The 16,480-nt window shown below is 34.7% G+C and overlaps 1 protein-coding gene across 7 annotated transcripts in view; it reads right to left on the reverse strand.

The window, feature by feature from the left end:
• The window catches only part of LOC128676850 (neurexin 1-like), a 157,362-nt gene that overhangs the window by 65,905 nt on the left and 74,977 nt on the right, over positions 1-16,480 (reverse strand). For all 7 annotated transcript variants that reach the window (XM_053757246.2, XM_053757245.2, XM_053757243.2 and 4 more), the window contains exon 5: positions 2,461-2,599. In XM_053757246.2, coding sequence (XP_053613221.1) covers positions 2,461-2,599 — 139 coding nt within the window. The remainder of the gene's footprint in view (positions 1-2,460; positions 2,600-16,480) is intronic.

The raw sequence follows: 16,480 nt of genomic DNA on the forward strand, positions 1-16,480 counted from the left end.
TAGTGAATAAATAAATACATGCGACGTAGAAACGGAAAAATAGAAAGGCGGACCCTGGGCTCCGACGCTCAAGGACAATGGAAGAAACCAGGAAAACTGGGAGACGGAGACTGTTATGATTAAGACAACGAAAATAATTCGCCCAAGCAAAAAGTCACTTATCCTTCTTACAAGGGAGTCGTTGCCCTCTCGTGAGAGCATAATAGTTTTATTTCCGAACACTTAATGGTTACTGATAATGGGGCTTCGCATGCGATCTCTAAGGACATTTCTCTATATCCGACACGTTAAACATTTGTATGGACGAAGAGCCAGTGGATATAGTGCTAGTAAAAAAAAAAAAAGTTTATTTGCTCAAACATTATCAGTTCAAACAAACCATATCGTACCTTTACAATAAAAAAGAAAATTTTTCGACATTCAAATTATTGCATAATAAATAATATACAACGAGCCTCTTAGTTTGTATGAACTCATAAGAACTACATTTGATAATTAAAGTCTTTGAAGAAAAGGCTACGGTGAAGTTTGTTGTGTCGCTTCTTCTTCACCTGCGCTTATGAAGACAGAGGTAGACTTAGTTAAAAGTAAATTTTGACGTCAATAATTTATGAATGCCATCTTGTCATCTCAAGTTGAATAAAAAAAACGGAATGCACTCCGCGAGTGTCGGCATGATTGAAAACTCGAATATTAACGTTGTGCATTTTTGACGTCTTACGAATTTTCGATAAGGTCACGTGTCCTGACGCGAGTTTAACATTTTTTACCCATCACAAAAATTGCACAACGACGCTAAAGAAGTTTTCACTTTAAAAATTTTAATTAAAAAATATAACACAGTTAAGGGAAAACGGCCTCCGTTCAACATTATATCGTCTCGTGAGCTCAAATGATCGCCTTCCAGAGATACCGTAATTATAACAAAAAAAACTATAAAATACAATCTAAAAGTTCACGTTAATTAATAGAAATTTTAAGTACAGAGCGTACCGCTCTGTTACACTTTTCGCGTAAACATGGCAAATTTACTGTGACAAAATGACATAAACCCGTTGTTGTAACACTTGTTTAATCGTGGCAAATTGATTGTGACAAACCGGCATTAACTCATAATAATTCTTGTTTAACAAAAGTGCGAGGTAAAACTATAGGTCGCGTGTTTAACAAACATTACATTTGATATTTGCGCCATTAGCCGAGGTCGACTGGCGATCTTGTAATAAAACTATTTTATTTTCATCTTCTCCTCACTTGACTCAGCTTGAGCCCTGGTTGGAAACTTTAGTTATAGTAACTATAATAACACCAAGTTTCTTGAACTCCAACTGCCTTAGGAGATTAAACTATGACAACATTCTATTGTTTTGACTTTATTAATTTTCAAATCTTGATAATTCTGGACTTCAGGGGTTTATATGAACTGCCCGCCCGTTTATATGAACTTCATAATGAGTTATGTCTGTTGTATGTACCTAATCCTTTACAACGCAATTGTCAACCACGAAAACTGTTCGCAACACCTCATACACGTACTGTATCCCATGCACAGTCTCCGCTGTGCCGCATGCCAGCGGATCTCAACGCATTCCTGAACCAGGAACCTGAGTGTGATGTGTTCGTTGATGGATTGAAGACGCTTCTCAGGAATTGTTTGCAGTTTTGTGAGATTGACGAATGTGCGTGTTTAGGATGGTAATATTGTGTTTCTCTAAGAAATTTTTGTAAGTGCCTATTTTTTCTTACTAAATACTTTAAAGGGATACATATTGTGTACCGTTGTATTTAGCCAAATAAATAAATAAATGACTGCATGGTACGTCTAGTTTTCTCGAAGGATTTCGTTAATCCTTCTATTACTTTAAAACAGTTCATACTAAGAAGATTAATAAGAATCTACGAGATCACGCTTACTACTTTCTTGGAATGCCCACGAAGTTACCAATTTGTATATTTTAAGTCACGAATACACTAGGGTACATTTGACGCGAAACATATCGCTTTTTCCTTTTCATTACAAATTGCGTGAGTGAGATCGACTATGTGCTATTTCACTGGAATCAATGGTAATGCGTGAGATAGAGTGATGTGTTGCGAATCAAATGTTCCCTAGTGTATTCTTAAATTATACAAATTGATAACTTCGTGGGCATTCGGAGAAAGTGGTTGCTTTAAACTTTTGCCACCAATTTTTCAAAACACACTAAAACCTTCCTCATGAATCAGAAATCGTACAAAAATCCGTTCATTTTTAACGCAAACTTCTATATTATAATGTATTAATATTGATACCGCAGATTTATATATACCTAATAATTTTGATGTGATAATGAAGTGAAAATACCGGTTATTTTTAAACTACCTATAAGAACACCGTAATAATTCGAAAATTAAAATTAAAAAAAATATATATTTATAATCAAAATCAGAAGCTTCCAGTAAACCGGCAAGGTCACTCACCTCTCTCACAGAACGCCCCCTCGTAATCGCCATCTCTGCATTCACAAATCGGTCCATCATCAGTGCTGATGCAAACACCTCCGTGTTGGCACGGGTCTCGCCGTTCACACGCATCGCCGCTTACGTTGCTTCGAGATGACTGGAACAAGTCAAAAAACTGTTCTTAAAAACTATATCCCATTCTTACCAGAGATGGGAGAGAACCCATCTTTCAGTTGGGTTCCAAACCCATCTATGCTTCTTACTGTATTTTCTCTAACATCTTCTCATGTTCCTAGTTCCATCCGGGGCCGTGAAGCTTGTGAGGGGCAACTTAAAAATAAACTTTAAGAATCGTAAACTAACGTAAACTGTCTTTGGAAATGCTATTACTACCTATCAGCTGTATAAGACAACCTATGTAGAAATTTCTTATAGTTATGAATATGGAGAAGGACATAAGCTACTTTTCATTCCGGAAAAAGTCACCGGCGTATTTTTCACCACGGTAAAGACCGTGTCTTCTTTCCGCGGTTTTCTTTCACGGAAAGTAAGTAGATTTCATACTACTTTACAGGAGTCAAATTAGTACACAAACTCATGTGACATGAGTAAGGTTCGAACCTCTCACAATTCGATCACAGGCAGTCTTAACCACTAGACCAACGCTTCACAATCAATTCTCAAACCATATTATTAAAGAAAACTAGCTGAAACTAAACTAACATAGCAATTCGTATTAAAAATATAATTAACCTGGCCTATAAAACTACTGAAAAAGCTACAGCTATACGATTATAAGCATTAAACCTGGTCTATTAAAGTTTTATTTCTCGTTCATGTTACGTTTTTTGTAAGTCCGGTTACGTTTTTTGTATGTTTTTTGTAAATCACGTGAAATGATTTATTCAATAGGCGCTGGAGGTTGAACGGCCTGCGAGGCACTTATTGAAATAAAAGCCCATGGATACAGTACGGCCAATAATTTATTATTTTTTGTTGGTTTACTTAAGTGGAGCATTCGGTTGTTGAAACCAACGGTTGAAATCAAATCAATCGAAAAGGTATATGTTTTTTATGTAAACAATAAGTTTTTCTTTTCATTTTATTATAATCCCTCACACAATGATGGCTGAAGTTATTGAATTCGCCACTTGGGGCGCTGCTGCATTTGTGTGTGTGTATGTATACTATATAAAAATAAAGAACTGTTGCGTACCCTTTCTCTGACTGTTTTTTCTCCCCATTTAGTAATAAGAGAATGCCATATGGCATTAAATCCTTGATTTGTAAATTTGAGCAATAATGTTTTAAATAAGCTGAAAAATTCAAGAGCAGATATAACGTGGCAGTTCTATACGATATATAGTCTATGCTTTAAAAAAATAACGGGAAGATTTAATATGACAGTTCTATACGCTATATAGTCTATGCGAGGACGTGACGTGTGAGGTAATGTGGAGTGAATTCTCAAACGTCTGTATTAGTCTTTATGTGTGATTAATGCTTTCCAATTGTATTGACTGATATCGTTCTCGCATGTTTTTTTATTAATGGAGAACGATTCGATTATAATTTACTACTAACAGTCCGTACCGGCTTCGCTCGGGTAAAAAATTATACACATAAACCTTCCTCAGGAATTACACTATATATTTTAAAAACCCGCATCAAAATCCGTTGTGTAGTTTAAGATATTTAAGCATAGATAGGGACAGACAACGGGAAGCGACTTTGTTTGATTTTACTGTGTATTTTTGTGTGATTTTACATCTAACGTGGTTTAGTGGGCACCTGGTGGTCCAATATACCAAATATAAACCCACGTCAACCCGGAGCAGAGTTCTCTAGCGCAGGTGAACGAGGAGACTCGACCCCAAGTGAAATGGCATAAGGGATGATGAAGTGATGTAGCCAGTGGCGATAGCACGAGTTTTATATCGTAAAACAATTTATATCGCTAACGAAATAGTATATGGGAATTCAACAGCGCCTCTATCGTACATTCTTGTTAATCTTCCATGTCCGTTTTGACGTAATTGGAAAATCTCGGGCTATCGTATCCGAATAGCACAGAAACGAAGCTTTATGCGAATTATTGAGTCAGTAGATCATTCTTACATATACGGTCATTAGTAGTTAGTCATTTTCCTCGACTGCCACCTGCTTGAGGTGAACGAAAACATAGTATATTTGACGACCTCCGTGGCTTAATGGTCATCATGCCGGACTGCTACAGTGGAGGTCCCGGGTTCGAATCCCGGTCAGGTCAACATGAAAAATGATCTTTTTCAGATTGACCTGGGTCTTGGATGTTTATCTATATATGTATATGTTATAGAATATAGTATCGTTGAGTTAGTATCCCATAACTCAAGTTTCGAACTTACTTTGGGGCCAACTCAATCTGTGTCATTTGTCCCTATTTTTTTTTTTTCAAATGTTCCTTCCATATCTAAGAATAGTTTGTAAGTCATTTGTCCCTATTTATTTATTTTTTTCAAATGTCCTTCCATATCTAAGAATAGTTTGTAAGTTTGTGTCTTCGTGTAAGTCTCCGAGGACTATACGGAAAGTAGCTAAAATTATTTCACTTATAGAAAGCTACATGTGTTTATAATAATTCTATCCGACGCATCTATATCCAATTAAACAAATAAATATCTATACATATATGGACATGTGACACAGATTGAGCTGGCCACAAAGTATGTTCGAGACATGTGTTATGGATTACTAACTCAACGATACTATGTTTCATAACATAAAATACATTAGATAAATATCCAAGTGCCGGGTCAATCAGAAAAAGTTCACTCAGTCCATTATGGCCTGACGGGCCCCCACTAATGTAGCAAATAAATATATTAGGACAAATCACACAGATTGAGCTAGCCCCAAAGTAAGTTCGAGACTTGTGTTACGGGATACTAACTCGACGATACTCGACGAGCGAACGACAAGGAGCAGTCCGGCGTGATGACCATTACGCCACGGATATCGTCAAAGTTAAGATATTACACATATGAAAAGTTTATGGATAGGACACAAAACAAAAATGCATTTAGAAATATTATTATTAAATGAAGATAAGGTTAAAAACAACGATGCAATCTGCGGAATGAATAATGGTCTCCGCATACTCGCATGGTGTCATTCGCTTTCACGTCACGTCCTCTCAGATCGTACACTGCATAGAGAACGCATTCCTAGTCTTACTCCCTCACGGGGTAGACAGAGACTTGGACCACACATTATGTTCATCACTTTATAACACACACTATTGCTGAGCAGTGTACAAAAAATACTTAGGAATTATTGTCTGGCACACTATTGGAGAGTTACATGTAATAATTAAAAATGTATTTATTTTATTAGCGTTAACATTAAGCGTACATAGCGAGACAAGAAGAGATAGACAGTAATTAGGATACAGCTTAAATTTTAATAACAGTTAATACAGATAATCGTAGCATGTTGACTAAAAAAAAATAACTATTCAAAAAATATATTTACTTTAATAAACATTTTGAAATGAGACTCGATGCATTAAAATACATTTTCAACTCGTGTCGTTCATTCCATTGGTTCATTCAGTCGCATCACGTATTCGGAGCACAGACTATATAGCTGTATACCTAGACATACGTATCCTTCGCTGATATTGGCATTGTTCGAACTCTCTCTATTTTAATATCGTGTAACAGTTTTATATTATGATATTAGATAAAATATTGAAATTGGACATGTCTAATATACCTATTTAAATTCAAATGTTATTAAAATGTTTCACGTGTTCACGAGACGACACGTTCACGTGTCGTCTCGGCTACGCTCCGGTAAAAATATTTCTTTTATCTATGGGCAAAACCTTAAAAAATCCATCCTATATTATTCCTGAAAGTTTCGTTTGTCTCTGTGCTAAATTTTATCGAAATCGGTCCAGTAGTTTTTGAGTTAATTCATTACAAACAAAAAATATATAAATGTTTTCTGTTTATAAAATTAGTATCGATGTATGTCTGGTATGTCTGCCGCTCCCGCCCGGCCCTGGCAGAGGGGTAAACTGACAACTGATGCCGACGACCGTGCGAAGTATAGACGAGAAAGTAGGAAAGCGGACCCTGGGCTCCGACGCTCAACGGCTGGGAAGGACCCGAGAAAACGCTCTGATGAGAGAGAGAGAGAGAGAGAGTATGGAGGAATAGATAAATGATTAATACTCAACGGCCCAAACTGAGCTTGTATCGCGCGCCCGATAGACACAAACACAGAAACGAACACAACACACCCAGAACAGAAGGCTATGTTAATACCTAGGTAAAAATATTTGCCCACGACCTCCAAACAGCCTTACTAATTAAAATTCGCAAGAAAATCATTTGAAAGTAATATTCGGCAGACACATAGTTACTAACCTCACGTAAATTTCAATCATGTAGGTTTTCATGTAGGTGGGCGATGCGTGGGTCTGCAGTGGGCGTACACTCCAACCTATTCGATCATTCGGTATCGTTCCGTTTATCAAATTTCCAAAATTTAATCCATTTGTTTGCTTTTCCATAGTCATCGTCATGCGATTGTACTTCTAACCCCCGACGTCAAATGGAATATCATATAGCCATATTTAAAACATCTGCGATTTGAATATTTATTTGAAAGTTTAAGAATTGTGTCGAGAGTTTTTAAATGAAATTAGATTTAAATGCTTTTCGTTTTCAATTGTTAAATCGTATTCAAACTACTTCATTGTTATATTACTGATAAAAAATTATACATAAATTTATATTTAAAAAATGGTAAGCCCTTCTGGCATAATAGGGACAAACACTGTTTGAATGAGTTTCTTTCGACATTTCTTCTCAGCAGTGGTCGTTCCGAAATGTTAGTAGTTTATAGCTTTGGTAAACATCATTTAATTTAGAATATGACGTGAAAAAGTGCCTGTGAAGGCCAAATTTCTGAATAAATGATTTGATTTTGATTTTGACTTTGTATGAATTATGTCTTCAATGTGCAAGTAAAATAGCTATGGAACAAATTTCCCATAACGATATTCCCGACTTTGAAATTGGGCCCTTAACGCATCATTATCGATAAGTAGGTGCTTGCTAAACATTTCGCTACAATTCTTTATTTGCCTACCATATTATAAAACAAATTTTATATGCATTACATTTGTTTTATAGTGTATTAGTCAAATAAAAATCTGTATAGCGAGATTACATTAAATCCGCGTATACACAAACTAATTTCAAACGAAATGCATATATATATTCGTATGCACAAAAATAGCCAGACTTGCATATTTTTAGAATAGTTATCACAATTCTAGAACAATGCACTGCGCTAACAACACAGGTGTTACATAAAAAGTCCATTTACGAATATGAATTTTCCGTGTACCCTGTTTTTTTCTGGAGGTTATTAAATATTGTAATTTGCTTCAACAATTTCTTGTTTTTGTGTACAATTAAAATCAAATTACATTTTTAATTATATTTGCACATAAGACAAACGTATTTTTCGAATACGTTTTCCCTTCCATCGCAGGTGTAGACTATGTTTTTGTGTACCTAAGTCTTTATCAAGGGAAACGAAATTTGTAACATTAATTGTTATGGTTAAACGTCATGGGTGCTAGAAGCAATAAAAGGCTTTACAAGCATTGTGTGACTGCCGTCCTGCATAATATTACTCATCTACTGTCCTGTCCTAAATGCCCCACGTCCTGTACTACGGAGAACTTGAACTAGGCCTACCACAAACGATCAACGCGGCCACATATTTGTCTAACACCATCTGAGCAGCGGACAAGCATCCAGCGAACAAACTGTCCGTCAGGCACGTCTATCGAACAGATCTGACGGGCACATTTATACACGCGTACTAGCTAATAGCTAGCTATACACGCACAGACGGACAGTAGCTAGCAACTTTTCTGCGTACCACACTTACTCATACTGTAATGCAAACAACACCTTTCCCCCGGGACCTTGCGCATCACTATTAATAATGCAATAATGACGATCATCGTACTTATTATATTTAGATAACTGAAACGTTCTGGTTAACTAGACAGTTTTGATTTGCGCAGATTTATTTTCGTTTTATCGACAAATTTTGTAGTAAACAATCGTCATCATTTCGAGTGTGTCATTACTAACGCTGGTTTGAGATTTTATTCAAGTCGCCCAAAGGCATCTGACATGCCTTTGACGACTATTTACCGCCATCTAGTGGCAGGTAGTGGCATACACTAAACAATGCAATATATCAATAGTTACCTACTTAAAGTAAACTCTAGAATACGGAACCCCGATACAATTGAGCACCCGCTTCTGAGAACCGAGGCACATTCGCGCGATTATTTCATTCAATTTGCAATTGAATCTTCATTGAATTTGCGTTGAATGAGAGCTTTCACAAAGAGAATTGGTTTAACGTTAATTTAATATTATGTTACACTAGCTTTAGCCCGCGGCTTCGCCTGCATTTATTTCATGTTCTTATTACAGTAAATACCTATGTCGAGTTCTAAGCAACGTATCCGATGAAACCTATATCGGATTTTAAGTTAGGCTATCTGCTATATAACTACATAAAAAATCAATTGTTTTTGCGTGATGCGCGAACAAACATACAGACAAACAGACAAAAACTCTAAAAAACATTGTTTTAGCTACTGTTGGTCCCATAAAAGACCCCAAAATTATTTTTCTTTAATATCTTCTATGTACAGACATAACCTACCAACAGTTTTATTATAGGGCTATTATAGGTAGGTGTATACCAAGATAGAGATAGAATTATAATATATAAAGAAAAGAAACCAGAATTGATTTGGTATTTTTAGCAACTCAACTTAAGAGACTGGCAGTTTTATTATTAAAGCCATTTAAAATGATAAGAGACTGGCAGTTTTATTATTAAAGCCATTTAAAATGTTAAGAGACTGGCAGTTTTATTATTAAAGCCATTTAAAATTTTAAGAGATTGGCAGTTTTATTATTAAAGCCATTTAAAATGTTAACAGTCTGGCAGTTTTATTATTAAAGCCATTTAAAATGGTAATAGACTGGCAGTTTTATTATTAAAGCCATTTAAAATGTTAAGAGACTGGCAGTTTTATTATTAAAGCCATTTAAAATGGTAAGAGACTGGCAGTTTTATTATTAAAGCCATTTAAAATGTTAAGAGACTGGCAGTTTTATTATTAAAGCCATTTAAAATGGTAAGAGACTGGCAGTTTTATTATTAAAGCCATTTAAAATGGTAAGAGACTGGCAGTTTTATTATTAAAGCCATTTAAAATGGTAAGAGACTGGCAGTTTTATTATTAAAGCCATTTAAAATGGTAAGAGACTGGCAGTTTTATTATTAAAGGCATTTAAAATGTTAAGAGACTAGCAGTTTTATTATTAAAGCCATTTAAATGGTAAGAGTCTTCGTTATCTTTCTCGTACTTTAGAAATTTGTTATTTATCGAAAACCTTTAGGTTAGCCATTTCAAGAATCAGTCATAATTAATTTTCGCAGAAACATTTTCGAATATCTCAACTTCCGGGAATACTTTCCTATTGTTTTAGAATTTATTCAGGTGATAAAGAGATAGATAAACAATTTTGAAGTTTGAAACGAAAATTGTGTTCACATCTTCCTTTGTTTTAGACATTTATATTTGGCATTATAACAGATAAAACTTCATGATTTAATGACGACACAATCGTAATCCCAATCTCAACTTAATTTATAAATGCGATGAGTTTCTTTGATACTAATTCATTCTTTATATACTCAATCAGTTTTCTTGAGAAAAAACGCGGGCTAAAGCTAGTAATATTATGAATAAACGATGGCCTACAAGTGATTTTGAAATTTCGACTTTTTATAAAGTGATGAGAGACCCACGAGAAATGGTACCATATGAAGGTCATTCACTGACGACATATGCAGCACGATGCCTAGTATCGCCCTGTATAGATATATAAATAGGCAAGTGAAACGCCTTAAGCGACTTCTGTCTATATGGTACCTATTTTCGTAGAACGACACTAATTAATTACACAACACAGAAGTGACAATGATCAGCAGGCCTACCATCAACTTTTATGAAATCGATCCCAATGCAACTCAGTTCAATTTAGGTTATTATAGGTTATAATGAATCACGTTCATACAAAAAATTAACTCGATGATACGAATTTGCGATGGAGAACAGTTTAGGTCGAAAAGTGGATCGCGTTTCGGAATGATGGTAAGACTTCGCTAAATTCGTCGGCTAAACAACATGATTGACGTAAAACTACCTGAAATATTTTAACTATTGTCTTGACACTAGGTTTAACAGGAAGTGACTAGCTACCAAATACAATATTTCCCAGAATATTAATCACAAAAATCTAACTTGACTTTAACTTGACCGACGGTGACCTCGGACCGAAAAAGGTCATCAAGATAAGGTAGAGGTTATAAATTTTTCACATGGGCCATTATGGTTCAAACCACATGCCAAATTGACACACAAATTGTAATTGTACTGGTATTTTTGACGTGTTTTTATTTCGAAAGCCCATAGCGTGAATAACATAAACTAATCATTCTAATTTTCAAATTTTCTTCTCTAAACCTTTATAATAAACAGAGTATAAAACATCGATTTTGGAATCAATTTTTATAGCATGACTTTTGATATAAACATAAGTATTATTTTTACATTATTTAGACGTAACAAAATGTCTGTAAAGCCCCAATTTCTATGTTGTGAATGAACTCAAAAACTAAATTTAATTTTGTGATTGTTATTGTATTAACACCTTATAATAATCTAATGATATTTTATAAATTACAAATGAATAGTCAGCAACAATATTTTTGTGAAAGTCTGATATAGATATAATTAGAAGGTATCAATTTTCAATTTAATTTTGTTATATATTTTAGTTTTGAACATAAAGATAATAGATGGCGCCACCAACACTTCTAAAACGCACTATGGTTTCGCTCAGACAAAAAGATATATATATATATAATATATCATTTTAATAATATATTATGCCAATATCGAATATAAAGTTAATTACACATACACACTTAAGCTATTTGCATACACACTTAATATATTTTTATATTTTTATTTTTTATTCATATTCTTCTTCCAACTCTGTTTTTTTCATTGAAATCAAAATACATATTCGTTTTGTAAAAATGATAGATTACAGCTTTTCATCAATAGCTGTTTTTTTTTAAAGAATACTTCACGTAGATACAACGCTTTAAAATATATCCATTTCGTTGTCGAGAGAGACATCGAAATAACCAAATTATCCCGGAAAAGGTCGCATTTAACTTTTTTACATGGCAATGCATACCGAACGCCAATTTGATAATTATACCCACGATAAGCAAATTACACCTGGATTAATTACAGAGTAGAGATGCTTAGAGTACAACGAAATTTCTTTATCTTTTCACGGTACTATCTTCCAGATCAGATCGAGATTATCACGATACTATCACTACCCTGTATTAACTCCTAACACTAACCTTTATCTACTCAACCAATCTTCTTGTTTCGTATTATAAAGTTACAAGTACGGAAATAGACAGAGAGAATCAATCTTACATCCCACAAAAAGTATATTCCCGTGGGTAAATAGCGTTAATTTTAAACTTAATAGACTAGGTTTGAAGCCGCGGTCAAAACCTAGTCTGTTAAATTTATTTTATAACACCATAAAATCGTAGATAGAATACAATATCGTGTACTATTTGATATTTTCAAAATTTCATATTTGACGACCTCGGTGGCGCAGTGGTCTTGCCACTGAACCGAGAGCTCCCGGGTTCGACCCCGGTCAGGTCATGATGGAAAATGATCTTTTTCTGATTGGCCCGGGTCTTGGATGTTTATCTGTATATGTATTTGTTATAAAATATAGTATAGTTGAGTTAGTATCCCATAACACAAGTCTCGAACTTTCTTTGGGGCTAGCTCAATCTGTGCAATTTGTCCTAATATATTTATTTTATTTTTTATTTATATATATTTATTCACCAAAACTTAACTTATCATTACAGAAAACATATTCATATATACATATTCTAATGCGACAGGTTAGCCTTTTATTTTACTTATATTGGCGCAAGCTTCAATCATGTTTTTTCTCCATATAACAATGATGACGTACCATCACTCTCGCAGTGCTGAGATCGTATCAGGCTTGGTCTCCGCATTTATTTCCACTACCATCACTCTTGCAACTATAACTTGTACTGCAGTCGTATCAAGCTTGGTCTCCACATTTATTTCCTCTGTGGCCATCCCGCTCGTAAGCGACCCTGATTGCCAGCGCCATGTTGTGACGTAACTTCATCCCCGTAATTTAAACCAGCGCTGATTTCAGATATCACAGCTGACGTGCCTATTTTTAAACGGTTTAATTAATATACCGGCGGCGGCGTACTTTGGGTTTTTCTGCACAGGTTAAAGTTAACGTTAAAGGTTGACTGGTGCAACCCAATCTCAACAGACTTCCAATGCAATTGCAGCTCCTCAAAAACTATTATTTAAATAAATTTACAGGGAAAGCCACATTTTTGTTTAATACACATCTTTCATATTCTTTCAAGTGTGTTATTGCTAACACTGGTGTGAGATTTTCTACAAAATTTCCTAAAAAATAGAAATGATCTGACCTGACTTTCACTACTACCTAACGATATCTATTGGCAATTAGTCGCATGTACACACTATTGAGTTTAAACTGTCAACCAGTGTGCAGGTTACCACCAGATGTTTTCCTTCATAAAAGTTCGCCATGAATTGAGAAACTATTCCTTATTTTGAAGTCGGTTGTAAATATACAAGTTACATCGCAAAAAGTTGACACCCAACATTGGTCCAAAGTTTGGCCCAACGCAGCAAACTCTCATTATAGTAGGTTTGATAAACGACCCGCGGGGAGACCGGGGTAATAGCATCCGGTGGCAAAACCCGATAAGTACAAAATAAACTAAATCAGTTATTGTTCTAACTGTATATATATAATAAATGATACATCAAACTTTATTTGCGCTTTTTCTAATGGTAATAGAAGTTTATCTATATTATAGATATACTGTTATGAAACTTAGAAACTTAGTATTGGGATACTAAGTATATTATATTTCATAACCAATGTAAGTTTCAGGCTTGTGTTTCCCAAAATACAAGCCTCAAACTTACATTGGGGCTAACTCAATCTGTGTGATTTGTCCATGCATAATTATTTAATTATTTAAGTAATATGCAGTGTATAGTCTTCGCGTGAAAATGAAAGCTAGCAATGTGACAAAAATCATGATCATATAACATAACTTTTTAATGTTTTTGTAATAATATTGAACATTGTAACAAATATAGAAATGCATTACTCAAATAACACATAATTACGGGTTTAATCGATGAGTAATATTTATGTGTGCCCATAAACCTATAAATAAATGTAAAATAAGATTCACAAGGCCAAAATCGTATTGTTAAATTGTTGTGGCTATTAAACATGGGATGTTCCAAAAATGAAATATCCGTACTTATACTGTTTGAGCATTCAACCCTTCACATTTGCTCCGCTCGGCGTTTTGTTTTGATGGACGAATCAACACCGGTTTAATTTATGAGAGTGACGTCACAAAATGGCTGCCGAAATTGCCGAGATTTTTTTTTCCGAGTTGTTGTGATAAGTATTGGGAGCCATTCGTACCACAGTCATTGCATTGTTGTAATTTACCTTACATACCTTAAAATAAATTTACAAATTTTGAATATTAAATTCGACTATGACTTTAAGATCAGTCAGCTAGACGACTTTACTGTTGCTGCCTATCAGTTTATTGTCCTTTAGTCGCCTCGTACGACATGTATGGGAGGATATGGAATTGTCTTATTCTAGATAACCTCAATAACTATTATAACCTATTATATTTAAACACTTGAACATAATGTATGGTCGGGAGGTTCCCTCTATTGTGGATGAGCTTCGCGATGGCTGACTCACGCGTCAACTCGTGAACGGGTGCTGCCGGGGGGAACTGGTCAGCTCGATCTCTTTTTAAAAGATTTTTCGTTTGGCTACATACACATTTTTTTTTTCCTTTCATCAGCACTTGATCACAATCATAATATGTTTCAGTATACCTTTTGACCATGTACTTTATTGTGTACTTATATTGTTATATTACTGATAAAAAACGATATAAATTTATATTTAAATAATGGTAAGGCCTTCTGGCATGATAGGGACCAACACTGTTTGAATGAGTTTCTGTCGACATTTCTTCTCAGGAAGGTAGATATCATTTAATTTAGAATATGACGTGAAAAAGTGCCTGTGAAGATCTAATTTCTGAATAAACGATTTGATTTTGTATTTCGTGAAATAAATTTTAATAAATCGATTAAAGTTTATCACTACACCTCACGTACGTAGGTACCAAGGCGATCATACAAGTAGTAATACTTGGCCTAGTGGCCTTTGGTCACTGCAGGCGAAAAAGAGCTTCATTACTTTACTGTACACTTTTACACTTATACGATTGAATACCAACACGTTACATACGTAAGTAGTATCGAGAATGAAAAAAAGCACAGCAAACTCTAGTAAAATAGTTACTTATAGCGAACATTTATTGCAACACTCGAGACAGGGACTTTCGAAAAACACTAGTATATTATACCTTTACACTTGAAACACTAAACCTCCACACTTGGAACACTAAACCCCGCTCAGAAGGGCTTACCATTTTTAAATATAAATTTATGTATAATTTTTTATACATAAATTTATATTTAAAAATGGTAAGCCCTTCTGGCATAATAGGGACCAACACTGTTTGAATGAGTTTCTTTCGGCATTTCTTCTCAGCAGTGGTCGTTCCGAAATGCTAGTAGTTTGTAGCTGTGGTAAACATCATTTAATTTAGAATATGACGTGAAAAAGTGCCTGTGAAGGCCTAATTTCTGAATAAATGTTTGATTTTGATTTTGATTTTGATTCAGTACCTGCGGTACCTATTACAGTTCTGGAATTTAGACATGAAGAGGTATTCCTTCAAACACGATATATTTTACAGTTTTCATAGTGAAAGAAGTTATAAATGTATTAACTGTACACACTTGTCAATTAGTCTGATACTGTATCACATCTTTATCCTTTACGGGGGAGCCAAAGCCTAGGTCAAATATTTTCTTTCTGTGAATCAAACCCAAAACCTCCAAGTGGTATACGGGTGTCGTTAAATTATAATTACTTTATTCATGCGAGTGAATTATTAGCATAGGAAAGTGCATTAAATGAGCATGATCGCGTGCTCCCGCCGCGGTTAGTAAGGCTGTGAGCACACGTTGTAAGGCTATGTGCACACATTTTACTTGCAGATTATGACCTCAAAGATGGAGCCCAGAAAGACCAAGACTTATTGGTGGTTTAATTTTGGCAGACTTCTAGTCTATGAGAAGAATCTCCAGTTAATAAAACTTTCCCAAAAATATATTTCTTCCTGCCAACCAAGTTAGGTATAAATTGCAGTTCAAGATTAAGGGAAAATTTTTGGAAAATTTCCAAAGTTATTGGCAAAGTTAAGTTTCCATAACTCCACTGGTGAACTAATGTGTGAACGATCTGGAGATTATAAAGCCATCGAAAATGCAGGGCTTGTAATGGATTTTTAATGTACCATTTCAGACGATTCGCCCCAACATCGAAGACGTTAGGTAAATGGATATTGTGAACTATTGCTTCCATATACTTTGTATTTTATTTATTTTTCCATATTTCTAGTACCGAAGAAAATTTCAAAAATTTCATTTCGTCAACTTAACTCGCAGACTGAAGTAATAAATAAATAAATATAAATATATTGGGACAAATCACACAGATTGAGCTAGTCCCAAAGTAAGTTCGAGACTTGTGTTATGGGATACTAACTCAACGATACTATATTTTATAATAAATACATATATAAATAAACATCCAAGACCCGGGCCAATCAGAAAAAGATT

The sequence above is a fragment of the Plodia interpunctella genome, chromosome 17 (assembly GCF_027563975.2).
Source record: "Plodia interpunctella isolate USDA-ARS_2022_Savannah chromosome 17, ilPloInte3.2, whole genome shotgun sequence".
NCBI lineage: Eukaryota > Metazoa > Arthropoda > Insecta > Lepidoptera > Pyralidae > Plodia > Plodia interpunctella.